Source organism: Choloepus didactylus, chromosome 11 (assembly GCF_015220235.1).
Source record: "Choloepus didactylus isolate mChoDid1 chromosome 11, mChoDid1.pri, whole genome shotgun sequence".
Taxonomy (NCBI): domain Eukaryota; kingdom Metazoa; phylum Chordata; class Mammalia; order Pilosa; family Megalonychidae; genus Choloepus; species Choloepus didactylus.
In genome coordinates, this window is record NC_051317.1 from 23,165,129 (window position 1) to 23,179,713 (window position 14,585).

The 14,585-nt window shown below is 37.4% G+C and overlaps 1 protein-coding gene and 1 pseudogene across 7 annotated transcripts in view; one reads left to right on the forward strand and one right to left on the reverse strand.

Annotated features, from left to right (window-relative positions):
* LOC119506556 (death-associated protein kinase 1-like) overlaps nt 1–3,817 on the forward strand; it is a 57,799-nt gene extending 53,982 nt beyond the window's left edge. For all 7 annotated transcript variants that reach the window (XM_037799570.1, XM_037799569.1, XM_037799571.1 and 4 more), the window contains one exon: nt 1,497–3,817. In XM_037799570.1, the coding sequence (XP_037655498.1) occupies nt 1,497–1,784 (288 nt within the window). In that variant the 3' untranslated portion in view covers nt 1,785–3,817. The remainder of the gene's footprint in view (nt 1–1,496) is intronic.
* A 6,625-nt stretch (nt 3,818–10,442) lies between these two features.
* On the reverse strand, nt 10,443–11,409 carry LOC119506595 (annotated as a pseudogene).
* Between the last annotated feature and the right edge of the window lie 3,176 nt (nt 11,410–14,585).

Here is a 14,585-nt window from a genome sequence, read left to right on the forward strand (position 1 = left end):
ATTAAGTACTAATACCAGGAACAGTTTATTATTCATTTGATCTGGACAGCCCTGGGAGGTAGGTGGCTATTATTATCATTCTGGTTGTGCAGTGGAAGAAACTGAGGAAGAGAGAGGCCAAGTGACTCACCCAAGCTCACACAACTGGTAAGTGGTAGAGCTGGGGCTCGAATCTACACAGTTGGGGTCCAGAGCCCATGCTCACAACCACTACATCAGAATGGCCTCTCCTAGACAGATATAGGTGTCTGGTGACATTGATCATGAAGATATAGGTCTTTTATATCTTTTACATACCTCACTGGCAGGCCTTTCCTTGACTTGACAAAGCATAGTTTCCATGCTTACTCCTTAGCAAAGTAATAATACATTTCTGTCACTCATCTTTGTTATATACATGACAGAAAATCTTGAGGCCTCAGGATTGTTAGAATTGTTGTTCAGAGAAATGGTCTCTTACTACGAATAGTCGCAGTTTACGTCAACGAAGCACTTTTACAAGAAGGATGCTATAAATTCACCCGTATCAATGTTAATGTTGTTCAGAACAGCTGAGCCTGTGGTTGCAGTGGGCTCCCAAAAGTCATTTGTCTTAGGGTGCTGAGAAAGCTGAATTTCTCAAGCATGCATCAGGGGTTGAGGAAAGAAAACTAAGGAAGGAGAGATGTCAGAGCTACCTCTTAATAGCCGTGTCTCATGCCCATGTTAGTTATTTAGGATTAGTAAATTTAACATTGATGTACTACTGATGGGGATTATATACCCTCATTCAAGTGTTTGCCATTGTTTGCCGGGTGTCCCAAGAACCGTGCGTTATCTCTTTTTATGCATTTGCATATTTATTATAGGATTCAGAATCCAATCAGAGATCATTCATTGCATTTGGAGTCTTTAGACTCCTTTAATGGAAAAGTTTCTCCAGGCCCTTTCCTTTTCTTTTTGGTCCTTTTTGGATCTTTGTGGCATTGGCCTTTTTTTTTTAAATTCAGTTTTATTGAGATATATTTTCATACCCTATGGCCATCCATGGTGTACAGTCAACTGTTCTGTGCATTCATCACCCCAATCCATTTTTGAACATTTTCTTTACACTAGAAAGAATAAAAATAAGAATAAAAAACAAAGGTTAAAAAAGAACACCAAAATCATTCCCCCCATCCCACCCCAATCTTCATTTAGTCCCTGTCTCCCTTTTTCTACTCCATACACTGGGTAAAGGGATTGTGATCCACAAGGTTTTCACCATCACACTGTCACCCCTTATAAGCTGCATAGTTATTCAAGCACTGACCCTTTCTAAAGAGCCAAGGGTAGCAGTTTTTCAGATTCTCTCTTAGGACATTCTTAGTCTTTGATTTTTGAGATCTGTCCATGTGTGCAGCCCTGGCTCATTCCTTACAACAGTCACATGGGTTTTATGGCTGCAATTGGGCTTAGTAGCAGGGGTCTCTGGCCAGGATACTGCAACCACGGGTGACCTCTCATCCCCTCAACAGATCAACATCATGCAGAGAGAAACAGTCCAGGACGTGCTGCTCCTGGACCCCTGCTGGCTCTGCACTGGAGTCCTGGGGAAGCTTCTGCCTGTTGAGACACCTCGAGCCCTGCACCATTACCAGGACCACTACACCATGGAGGACATCCAGCACTTGGTGCCTGACTGTGACGTGGAGGAGCTGCTGCAGATCCTGGACGCCATGGACATCTGCGCCTGGGACCTGAGCAGCAGCACCCTGGTGGACATCCCGGCCCTGATCAAGACAGACAACCTGAACCACTCCTGAATGGACGAGGAGGATGAGGCGATGGTCTATGGCGGGGATGCAGCCCAACTTCCCGTGGAGATTCCGGTGCATTCCTCCTAAGCTCCCAAAACAAGGACTACCCTCTCCTCCCACCCCTTCACCCATTTCTCTGCCACTGCCTCCCTCCCTCTCACAATTCCTTTGTATGTGAATGTTCTTTCCAGTCTAAGAGCAGACCATCTCCTTTACTTTGGCCATTTGAAAAGCTTGTGTATGCTGCTCTCTCAACTCAGTGTAGGGCTGACGGGCAGAAGGTGAACAGATAGCATCGGGTGCTTCAACAGAGGTATTTCAGGATAAGCAAGCAGTGACTGACTGTTTAGAGATGTGGAATTATGTTTCTAAATAGAGCAAAATCCATGCTCAGAGGGCAAATTCATTATCTACGGATATACTTCTTTGCCTGATATAGCTTTTTTGTCTCAATTTTTAAAATATTGCTTAGCTTCCCAACTGCTGGAAGTGGCCTGCCCATTTCAGTGAATGAGAATGAGTAACCCTTTCCTCTACAATTGCAACTCTTTCTCAGCCGTTTTAGCCCCCAATTTTTCATTGGTTTTAATTTCAAAGGAACAAATATTATTGTAAAATGTTTTTTTCAAACTATATAAAAGTGTAAAGTATATTGTTGATTGGAAAAAATAAAGAAAATAAAAGTGTTAGGCTATAATGTGCTATCATTTGTAGAAAAGAAAAGAATGAAATGAGAATCTATATTTGTATGTGTTCTTAGATGTGTGAAGAAATTCTGGAGGAACAGATAAGAAACCAACAATAGATATTACATGGTTGGAGGTGGGGACTGAGATGGAAGGAAACTTCTTACCATAGTTCTTCCTATATTTGGGAGAGTTTGAACTATGTAGTGACTTTATTACTCATGTAGTCCCAGAAAGAACTTTCTTGCATTATCTCTTCATAACATGCCTTCCACTGCAAAATCAGGCCTGCAGCTTTTCCCATGTGTTCCCTGTGCCAGATCCCATGGAAGGATGATCACCAGGTTGCTCTCAACCACTTCAGCAGGGACCTAGTCTATAGGAAGGGTTCATCCATCCTATTTTTGTTTCCTGTGTTTAAGCCACTCTCTAACAAGATACTTCCCCCAATTCACCAGAAGAAGGGACTGTTGGTAGCCATTACTCAAGACAACATCAACAGCAATTTGAAACCAGAAAAAAAGTGAAAAGGATCACTCAATGATTTGGGACTGAAAAGCAGAGTCAGTTGAGTTCCTCATAAAGCCTGAACTGTTGTGCATCTTTGGTATTCAATAGATGTGATTTAGAACCCTTCTCCCACTTCTTTGCAGTGTGACCTTGGACAAGTTACCTAAGCTCTCTATTACTTATGTGTCTTACCTCACACTTATGGGTATCTGCATCTCGTAAGTTGGGGATTCTAACCTCCTGCCTCCTTGTAGGTTTCTTGTAGGAGTCAATGAAAGGATTAAATGTAAAGACATGTCACAGTGCCTGACAATCATGTAGTTGTTGTCATGAAATATTTTGTATTCTTTAGTGAAGATGCAGTAAGACCTTTCCAGCTACTTCTCTTTTGGTCTCCCACATGTAGTCTTAAGAAGCAGGGGATTTCTTTTCTCTCCCTCTCAAGTGGCAAAATAGAAACTTCCCATCTTGACCTGTGTTCCCGTTTTAGTCCCTGCTATTTGAAAGTACTTATGATAGAAACTAAATGTTCATGCAGATGTGGCATATTGCTTGAATGTGACATTAACATGGGTTCCTCAGAATTCTTTGCACCTGTGACATTGAGGGACAATGTGTTCTTCTGATTTCTCCTATCTCAGTGGGAAAGTGTACAGTATGAGAAACCAAGTTAACATCTCAGAAAATTACACCTCTTCAAGTGTAAGGATTTCTTTGGAAACTTCCACATATAAGGATGGGAAGAGTTTTAGTGGTTTTTTTTGTTGTTGTTGTTTTTTTCCACAATTCTAAGAAAATGTAATTCTAATAGAAAACTATAATTAAATTGATCTTTTGCTGTTACTTTTTTCTTTATGTTATTCATGACTAATTACTCCCCATCCTCTCCCTAAGAAGAAAGATATGTGGGCCAACTTTACAAGTATTAAAGACATTCAACTTTTTAGTAAAAAAAAAAAAAAAGTTATTTTATCTTGGCTTTTAATGGGATCATGCTATGGACATTGTTCTAAAACTTGCTTTTTGCACTCAGTGGTGTATGCAGGACACCTTTCATTGTTAGTACACAGGTAACCCATGATTAAACATTCCTCAACTGATAAATATTTAGGTCATTTTCAAATTTTTGCTATCACAAACAATTATGCAATAAAGAATCATGGAATCAGAGACAATCCTTCTGAGTCTGTCTGCTAGGAGCTACCAGACAGGTGTGTTCTTCGTCATTGAGGGCCCATCTGTGCCCTCAGCCCTGGGAATGCAGGATGTTATTTTTCCAGCTACCATTTAGCTACCATGAGATGGGAAGTGGGTGATGGGAGCACCATAAGTTAAAATGGCCACAAAGTTTGTTGTTCCTACTGAAAATCAACTATTTTCATGAATAAGTTTTCCTTGGGTTGCTGCAAGCCCTTGGTTAATTTCCAGGGTTCCAATAAAGTTGATTCTGACAGGTTTTGTCTATTTTTTCATTGTTTTATACAGGGTGGGATTTGGAGTTCCTTACTCAATGATTTTGCTCATGTCACTCTATACCATGTGCCTTGAAAAGATTTTTTCCCCCAGATCTGGCCTCCAAAGTATACATTATGGATTATCGTCTTGCAGGGTGGGCATGAGGGATTTGGGGGAAGTTCCACAAGATCAGCTCCTGTTTGGTCAGGGGTGCTGTAACATACCAGAGACTGGTTGGCCTAAATAAGAATTTGTTTCATAATTTTGGATGCTAGAAGTCCAAAATCAAGCAATCAGCTGTCCATGCTTCATCCAAAATCTGTAGCATGCTGATGATGGCTTGTCAGCAAACCCTAACTGAATCTCTGCATGTGTCACATGGCCATCTGTCTCCTTGTCTCCTCCTCACTACCACTGCTTTTTTTTTTTAATTTTTTAATTTTTTTAATTTTTTTAAATTCAGTTTTGAAATATATTCACATACCATACAATCATCCATGGTATACAATCAACTGTTCACAGTATGATCATATAGTTATCCATTCATCACCACAGTCTATTTCTGGGCATTTTCCTTATGTCAGAAAGAATCAGAATAAGAATAAAAAATAAAAGTGAAAAAAGAACACCCAAACCATCCCCCCATCCCACCCTATTTGTCATTTAGTTTTTATGCCCATTTTTCTACTCATCCATCCATACACTACAGAAAGGGGGTGTGATCCACAAGGTTTTCACAATCACACTGTCACCCCTTGTAATCTACATTATTATATAATCATCTTCAGGAGTCCAGACTGGGTTGGAGTTTGGTAGTTTCAGGTATTTCCTTGTAGCTATTCCGATACATTAAAACCTAAGAGGTGTTATCTATATAGTGCATAAGAATGTCCACCAGAGTGACCTCTCGACTCTATTTGAAATCTCTCAGCCACTGAAACTATTTTGTCTCATTTTGCATCCCCCTTTTGGTCAAGAAGATATTCTCAGTCCCATGATGCCGGGTCCAGATTCATCCCCGGGAGTCATATCCTGCATTACCAGGGAGATTTACACCCCTGGGAGTCACTCCCACTGCTTTTAAGCCAACCAGTCATATTAAATGAAGGCTCACCTTGATTCAGTTTGGTGCCATCTTACTAGAATCTTCAATGATCCTGTTTACAAATGGGTTCACATTCACTGGACCATGTCTTTATAGGGACATGATTCAGTCCATAAGAGCTCCCTCTTTACCCACTGCACCAAGATATCTGGCCATAATTTTATTTAAATGTATCTGGCATGACCTGTGCCCATTTGCTGTAAAATCAAGATTTTTGTGGTAATGTCAAATTTTAAAATGGAAAGACTGAGCCTGAAGAAGGCTGTTATGAAAGTTATATGTGGAGGAGCATCTAAATAAATGATTGAACTATACACAGTAGAGAACAATGAGTGCAACATGAAGGCATGAGTGTAATTAATTCTTTTTTTAATTTACATTTTTATTAGAGAAGTTGTAGGTTTACCAGAAGAATCATGCAGAAAATAAAAGTATCCACATACCCCTTCTCACACACATAGTTTTCCCTTATTAACAATTTGCCTAACTGTGGTAGCTTGGTTAAAATTGATGAAATAATGTTATTATAATTAGACTCAACTATAGTCCATAGTTTATATTAGTGGTCTCTGTCTTAATTGGTCCTATGGCTTTTTAAAATTTTTATTCTAGTAACATATATGCAACCTATGATTTCTCCTTTTAACCACATTCACACACATAATTCAGTGGTGTTAATTACATTCACAAAGTTGTGGTACAATCACCATGATCCATTACCAAAACTTACCCATCACTCCAAACAAACTCAGAACCAGTTAAGCATTAACTCCCCATTCCCTACCTGTACCCAGGCTCCTGGTAGCCTGCATTCTAGTTACTGACCCTATGACTTAGCTTATTCTAATTATTCCAAACAGTGAGATCATATAATATTTGTCCTTTTGTTCCTGGCTTATTATACTCAGCATGAGGCTTTCAAGGTTCATCCATTTTGTCACATGTATCAGAATTTCATTCTATCTATCTATCTATCTATCTATCTATCTATCTATCTATCTCTTTTTATCTAATCTATGTGCCTCCTAGTTTAGTAATTGTACTGTTAGACTTTGTGAGAGGTCTTTACCAGTTTTTTCAACTCAATGTACTTCATATAGCAGATTCTTGACATGGTGCTTTTCATCTCTAATACTACCGGTTCTATTTTTTCCTGAAGTTCCATCATCAGCTGTGCTTTGCTTTTGCTATATCTTAAGTCATGAAAATAGATCGAATACCACATTACATGTGTGAAAATTAATTCCTAATAATATATGCAAGTTTATAAAGCTAGTTTGTTGTGATAGGAATCAAAATCAAAGTTGTTGTGATATTGCATAAGAACATGTGGAGAGCACCAACATAGTCCCCGGCATAGAGCATGTGTCCAGTCTAGAGTGGGTAGCATTCATGTTAACAATATATCCATTGACATATATCAACAAATAATTTAATTAGGCATACACTGGTGACAGGTATTTCATATGGATATATTATTCTTTAAATATTTTGTTTTATTTTGTTGGAGAAAATTTTTCAACCTTTTAAAAACATGTTATATGTGGATTCCAAATCTTCTGGCTGGGGAATATAGATAGTGGGTTGTGGTTAGTTGGTATAGACTTGTGGAAATAAAAAACTTTCTAAACTCATGGTAAGTATATTATAAAATATAGATGTACTAAAATTTTTCAAAACTGGTTTGTTCAGTGTGGAGTATATTCAGCAGTATTTTTGACATTTTTCTTTAGAAAAAAAAGGAAGAAGTAAAGGAATTTTATAAGTTTTGTTACATAAAGGGTTGAAATATTGAGTGGTTGAAAGTGAACTGCTGTTTGTCTAATTGGTGAACCAACACTGCAATTGATATCAAAAGGTTTCTTCTGTAATATTTTATCTCTGGACTTTTCAAGTGAATTCTTTGCATGTTCCAAATGGAAATCATTGAGTAGAACTACATTACTTTCTCCTTGTTTTAATTTGAATCCCACCATATGGATTTTTCCTTAGGAAAATCTCCTTTTTGGAGATTATGGTGTCACGATGTTTGGTTCTTTTGTTTTTGTTTTTTAACACTTATCTCCCCTCATATACAAAACTACAATATGAACCCTTCATTTAATCTCTGCAGTTCACCTCATTTCAAATGTTTATGGAAGAAGCACTTCACTGAAAGCAGTGCTGGAAATATTCTGCCATAAGAATAGTTCTGCCTACATGCTTTCTCATTCAAGAATTTGTCATCACTCTGCACAGGCTGAGTAACAGTGGGTGTTCTGTTTTTATCCGCTACTCTTTATTTCATGGAGTCTGTCAACGCTGTGAACACAAGGCTGTGACATGGAACCAGAAGGCTGTTCGAACGTTTGAAACCTTGTGTGGGATTGATGGTGGTGCCGAGACATGAAGGGCTAGTATGAGCGAGAAAAAGGAGAGCACACGTGCAGAGACTTGGTGGTGCATAATGGATATTTTTTTAACTTGGTGAGATGTGTCTCTCAATCCTGTGGCTTTGGCGGGAGAGTGTGCAGAGAGCAATGATAGCAAATAAAGTTTTCTGTTGAAAACTTTAAGTGAGTTTTCTTCTTAGGTAACCCCCATTAATTGACTGTGTTAAGTGAAACAATACTTGTATTTCCCCCATCCCTTTGTCAACTGCTGTGAATGCTGTACGGTGTGCATTCTCTTCTGTTACTGACATGTAAGTGTAGCAATGTGAACTGCAGCTGATGGGTTGAGAACATAGGCTGAGCCTGTGGTGTGCTTTTCAGGAGTACTTGGAAGCAGAGTTCACCAGTGAGCTCAGGGTGTCTCAAAGAAGGGTGGAAGTTCTCATGTCTGTTAGATACCCATAAGAATGCTGTTTGCTGAAATTCTGTGTCCTGTGCTTGGATGCTTTTTATAAGAGTTGTCAATGTTGGAAATTCTTAAATAAAACTGATTTAAATAAAAAAAATTATAATCCCAGAATGGCATTAATAACTAAATTTAATTTCTTAAAATTAATAGCTAAATTATATTTCATTGGATGATAACAAACATACAAAGTTTTATAAAGTGAACCCCACCATGGAATGAGCAACCATTTCAATATAATATTGACAACATCCAAATCCCTCACTGGCCAGTCCTAGATGTGATGCTTTTCTAACTTCCAACACCATGCATTGTTTCACTAGACTTAGCATCATATATGAATGTAATTTTGCCACCTGTGCTGTTCTGTGTATAACTCCACAACTCACCTTTGTGTAAGAGACATTCATCCAACCTGTATGTAGCTGTAGATCACTCTTATTTAATTTCAGTATAGTATTCCATTGTACACATTAATTATCTGTCATCCATTCTACTGTGGACTGACATTTGGGTTGTTTCAGATATTGGGTTTAAAAAATAGGGCTGTTATAAATACACTTATTAGTATGAATTATTCACAGAATGTACATATTTCTTTAGGGTATACCTGAGAGAACAATTGATAAGACATGGGGTAAATACATATCAAGTGTTAAGTTTTATGATTTTCACTAATATGCAAATTTTAGTAGTGTTCCTTAATGATTGAGTTCCTTCCTCCTGAACATTTTTGAAATTATCAAATTTCAGCCTTCTGCTCTTTCTATAGTGTTTTCTTAAAGGTTTAATTTGCCTTTCACATGTATCTAGTGATTCTGAGTACCTTTTTTAAATTAAATTCAGTTTTATTGAGATATATTTACATACCATACAATCATCCATGGTGTACAATCAACTGTTCATAGTACCATCATATGTAAAAGTAAAGAACATTCAAATCGTCCTCCCCCCATCCCACACTATTTTTCATTTAGTTTTGATCCCCATTTTTCCACTCATCCATCCATAGAGTGGATAAAGGGAGTGAGATCCACAAGTTTTTCACAATCACACTGTCACCCCTTGTAATCTACATTGTTGTACAATCGTCTTCAAGAGTCAAGGCTACTAGGTTGGAGTTTGATAGTTTCAGGTATTTAATTCTAGCTATTCCAATACATTAAAACCTAAAAAGGGATATTATCTATATAGTGTGTAAGAGTGTCCACCAGAGTGACCTCTTGACTCCATTTGAAATCTCTCAGCCATTGAAACTTTATTTTGTTTCATTTGGCATCTCCCTTTTGGTACAGGTGTCCTCAATCCCATGATGCGAGGTCCAGATTCATCCCCAGGAGTGATATCCTGCATTGCCAGGAAGATTTACACCCCTGGGAGTCAGGTCCTGTGCAGGGGGGAGGGTAGTGAGTTCACCTGCCAAGTTGGCTTAGCTAGAGAGAGAGAGGGCCACATCTGAGCAACAAAGAGGTACTCAGGGGGAGACTCTTAGGCACAATTATAAGCAGATCTAGCCCCTCCTGTGCAGCAACAAGCTCCACAAGGGCAAGCCCCAAGATAAAGTGCTCAGCACATCAAACTGTCAGTCCTCAATGTCTATGAGACATTCATGTATTTCTGTGAGAATTTATATCTGGTTGCTAATTTTTATAATCTTTTTAAAAACAGAATCCAAAGTTATACAACTATGAATACCTGAATGGCTCACTCTTTCAGATTCTTCAGAAGCAAAATACCCAAATTTTGCTGCATTAATTTTTCATATTTTACTTAAAACTACAATTCAATAAATTGAATGCTTAATCTCTGAAGGTGACTGCACTGGACAAAGTACAAAGATGGACAGATCCTAAATCATTACCCTAAAAATGAGTATTCCCATGAATTACTAACAAATTCCCAAGCCTGGTTTGTGTTTTATGTCTCAGAGGAGTTCTTTTCTAATTTCTCCTCATTTTGAACATCAAGATAGACCATTTATTACTAAAAAAGTTGTACTAGAAGAATAAAATAAATATATGCCATCTCTTATACCACCATTCTCTGGCTATAACCACCAGGTGGAAACAGTTATCTGTAACAGCCAGGCAACACATTATGAAAACCAGCTCTTGGCTGGCAGATATCAGAGGTGTTCTTGTCATCCATTTTGTGCACCAAATCTGTGAAGGATCCCATAGCACTGATGACACATTTGGCTTTCATCCCAAATTCCTACCCTGTGAACAAACACATCCTTGCAGCAGCCTTGCTCACATGCTCTTTCCCTGTTTGGGGGTCTGAGCTCTTGAGCAAGCTCACTGCCTCTATGTAATTGGCTGTGGCAGCCCCATACCTGGCAGTGGTGAGAGCAATGGTGAGGTACATCCATGCATTGTTGGGTCATCCCTTGTAGAAGACGATCACCCCTACCAGTTTGTCCTTCTAGAGCATTGAGAAGTGCTCAAGAGCTCTTGATTTGCTGAGGACATAACTGCTTTTCAGGCAATTACTTCCAGCAACCAGATCATGTAGCTTGATTGCTATCCAGTAGTAATGTAACTGCCACCCCTTGTACAGTGTAAGTGCTAAAGGCAAAGGAGCTGATATATGGGAAGCAATTTCAAGTAGACTGGCAGGCTCATGAAGGGCTTCTTTTACTGTCCTGTACTGCTCAATTTCAAACTTCAAGAGAGCCTGCAGAAGATATCTCACACCAATTTAGTTCTTATGCTACTGGTCTCTGATGAGAAATCATCTCTGTTTATAAGTGCTATTTTTAGTCCTCTGGTGACAGCATCTAGTGCACAAACACATCCCGTTGCTCCTCCTCCAATAACAAGGATATCAGATTTGGATGTGTTTTGTAGTGAGCACCTGAGTTTTTCTGGAAGGAGGCCCCCTACTAAAATGTTCTGCAACACACTCTGCTGTTTCAACATGGACCAGGTTTACTTGCTTCCTTCTATAATGAGTAAACTGAGAGAAGTCTAAAACATTTGTAAGAGCACCTCTGCCAACAAGAAATGGTCCCTTTTGCAGCCTTTTGAAATGCCATCAAGGCATTATCAGACAATGTTCTCTCCCTGCAGATTGGCTGCTGGAGATCCTGGACTCCTCTGTCACATGGCAAGGCACATGCTGGTGTCTGCTGCTCTCTTCCTTCTCTTCCAGTTTCCTTGCTTTCAGTTTCTTGCCTCTGTGGCTTTATCTGTGTTACATTTTTATATTGGTAATATATGTCTTATCTTTCTTTTTATTTTTTGTAAGTCAAATGTTCACCATTATTTTGATGTTTTCAAGGAACCAATTATCTGTGTTATAGATTTTCCCTATGGTTTTCTGATTTCAAAACAATCGATTTTAATCTCATCTTTACTATTTCTTTCCTTCAGTTTCCTTTGAATTACTTTGCAATTATTTTTGTAGAATACTGATGTGAGTTTCTGTTATTGATTTGGAAGTTTTCCTCCTTTTGGAATTGATGCAATTAGTGCTACAAATATACCTAACAGCACTGCTTTGGTTACATTCCCAAAATTTGATACGTGATGCTTTCATTTTCATTCATTTAGTGGTCTTTTCAATAAATGTTAAAAAAAAATAGAGACTTCCAAAAAATAAAAACTTTCTCTTTATTTCTGAAAATTCCTAACATTAATAGGAGATAGACCAGAGGTAAATATCTTAACTTTTGTGAAAGTTAATAAATAAGAGATAATGTTCATTTAAAAAATTATATTGAAGAATAGCTTCTGGAATTAACATAGGCATTACTTCTTAAGCATAATTCTAAAGACACTAACCGAAAAACAAATACAAATGAAAACTGGAAATCATTCAAATCCTGAATTCACTGAATAAAACCAGAGAGATTTAAAAAACAAACAAAAACTAGTTGAGAAGTCATTCAAAATGATATATCTGAGAATGAGTTTGTATACAATATTTGAACAACTCCTGGAACACAACATATAATGAACAAATGTTTCAAAGAGGAATCTCACAATTGAGAATGCTTAATTGCTCAATACACATATGAGAAGGTACTCATCTTGGAACTTATCTTGGAAATATATATTACCACCATTGTAATATAACTTCACACACTATATTTGCTAATGTTTTCTGAAACTGAGTTCAAGTTTTGACATATGTGGAGAAGACAGAATTCTTTAAATTGCTCATGTGCATGTAAAAGGGTATAGCCAATTTGGAAAACACCTTGTCATTATTCATTGTGGTAAAACAATACTTTTAATAGATGCTTATTTTTCCTAAGAGACAAAATTTAGTAACAACCATTATTTGGAGAATGGATAAATAAAATGCAGACAATTCATAGAATTGTTACTCCCAACAATGAAAACAAAATGAAATAACCCCACATACAACAAAAAATACTGATCTAATGTATAGGTGATAGACATATAATCAGCAAAAGTAGTAAGCTATGAAAGAGAACATACATGAATCTATTTTTATATAATTCAAGAGCATTTATATGCATCAATTATAAAAATTACAATAAGGGTTATACCAGGGGTATTGATATATGTATACAACTAAAGGTTTATTGAGTCTAACAATAGCAGGAAAAATCCAATGCCATTGGTCCCACAGTACAAAATAAGAAATGTTAACAGGGCTGATTCAGGACAAAGGGAAACCAACCCAAATAGAAGCACTGGACCCAGCAAAGAAGGGAAAGCACCAGGAAGCATAAATAAGTGACTAATGAAAATATTAAGTTAGCATACCCTATAATACATTGAAGAGTAATACTGAAATATCAAGGGTAGTAACTGAAAACATAAAAGATAAGACTGCATAACTATAAAGCTATGGAAGGAGAAGAATTGAAAATGAAGATATATGCTATCAATCCAATAGAAGAAAAATGTGACAAAGAACACATGGGGCAAATATCAGACAAAAATCCTGACAGTAAAGAAAAACCCAACATATAAAAGTGTTTATATTAAATGGAAACAAACTAAAGAATCCAATTAAAACTCAAATATCATCATAGTGAATAAAAAATACAAAATCTATCTAAAAGCTGTGGAAAAGTAATATTTAAACTAGTTGGAAAAATTTATCTTGAAAATAGAATTTAAAACAAGGTAGAAAAGAAAGATATAAAAAAAGACAACCATTGAAGCTCCTTGGGTGAAATTATTCATGTATTTTAGACCTGAGAGAGGATGCCTGACTCAAAATTAAAAGTGATTTTGAACTATGATAAGGCTGTAGTTTCAATAGCAAAGCATGCACTCATTAACATAGCTTTAAAATACGTAATTTATAATGTCATGATACAAAAGGTGATTTTAAAATCCAAAATCATAGTTGTAGTTATAAAAACAATTCAGTGAGTATATAAAATATGGACAAAAATCAACATTAGTTTAAAGACTTGGACAGTACAATTATTAACTTGTCTTAATTAGTAGATACAGATTATCACTACAAAAGTGGCAGAGTACATATTCTTTTCAATTGTATTTTGAACAGTTTGACATGCCAAAGAGTGTTGTCACTGCACAGTTGCATTAAACTAGAAATCAATGATGAAAAGAAAGCACTTCTGAGAGCTGAGGAAAGTTTCTGCTTTCCTGACAGGATCTGAGTGAGCCACTCAAACCACTCTCGTGAGGACAACACAGCAGACATCCTGTCACACATGTACCACATGGCGGGTACCAGTCCAAATGCATTACATGTCCCACTGTATCAGACTCTTGAGGAGCATGTGAGGGCTTGTAAATGAGAGTCATCAGTAATAATCACTGAGCTCATAGATCTGTGCTGTGCTAGTTACAGGCTGGTAAACTGCCTTCAATCACTTATGCTGACACTGTAGACAATTTCAGAAGAGCCGTTTTGCCATTTAATCCATTCTACATCCTCTGGGTTTGCCCTGACTCCTAAAAATCACTCCATTCCTCAGAAGGAATCCCTGAACATAAACAGGAACTCCTGGTCTCCTGGGATACAGCTTATCCCAGGCTCTGGATCTCTCCCGTTTTACTCTTTGGGCTCCAGAGTCCACAAGCATTTTACCTGATGAACCCTCAGTTTATTTATGGAAATAGCGATTAGTTTTCTGTTTAAATTATCCTCTCATTAGTCTTCAATTCCTGTCCAGGTTCATAAATATGTATATCTTAATTGCCAAGTTTTTGTTAATGGATAGATTTTACTTGGGTCTATTCCCTCACCACACAGAGC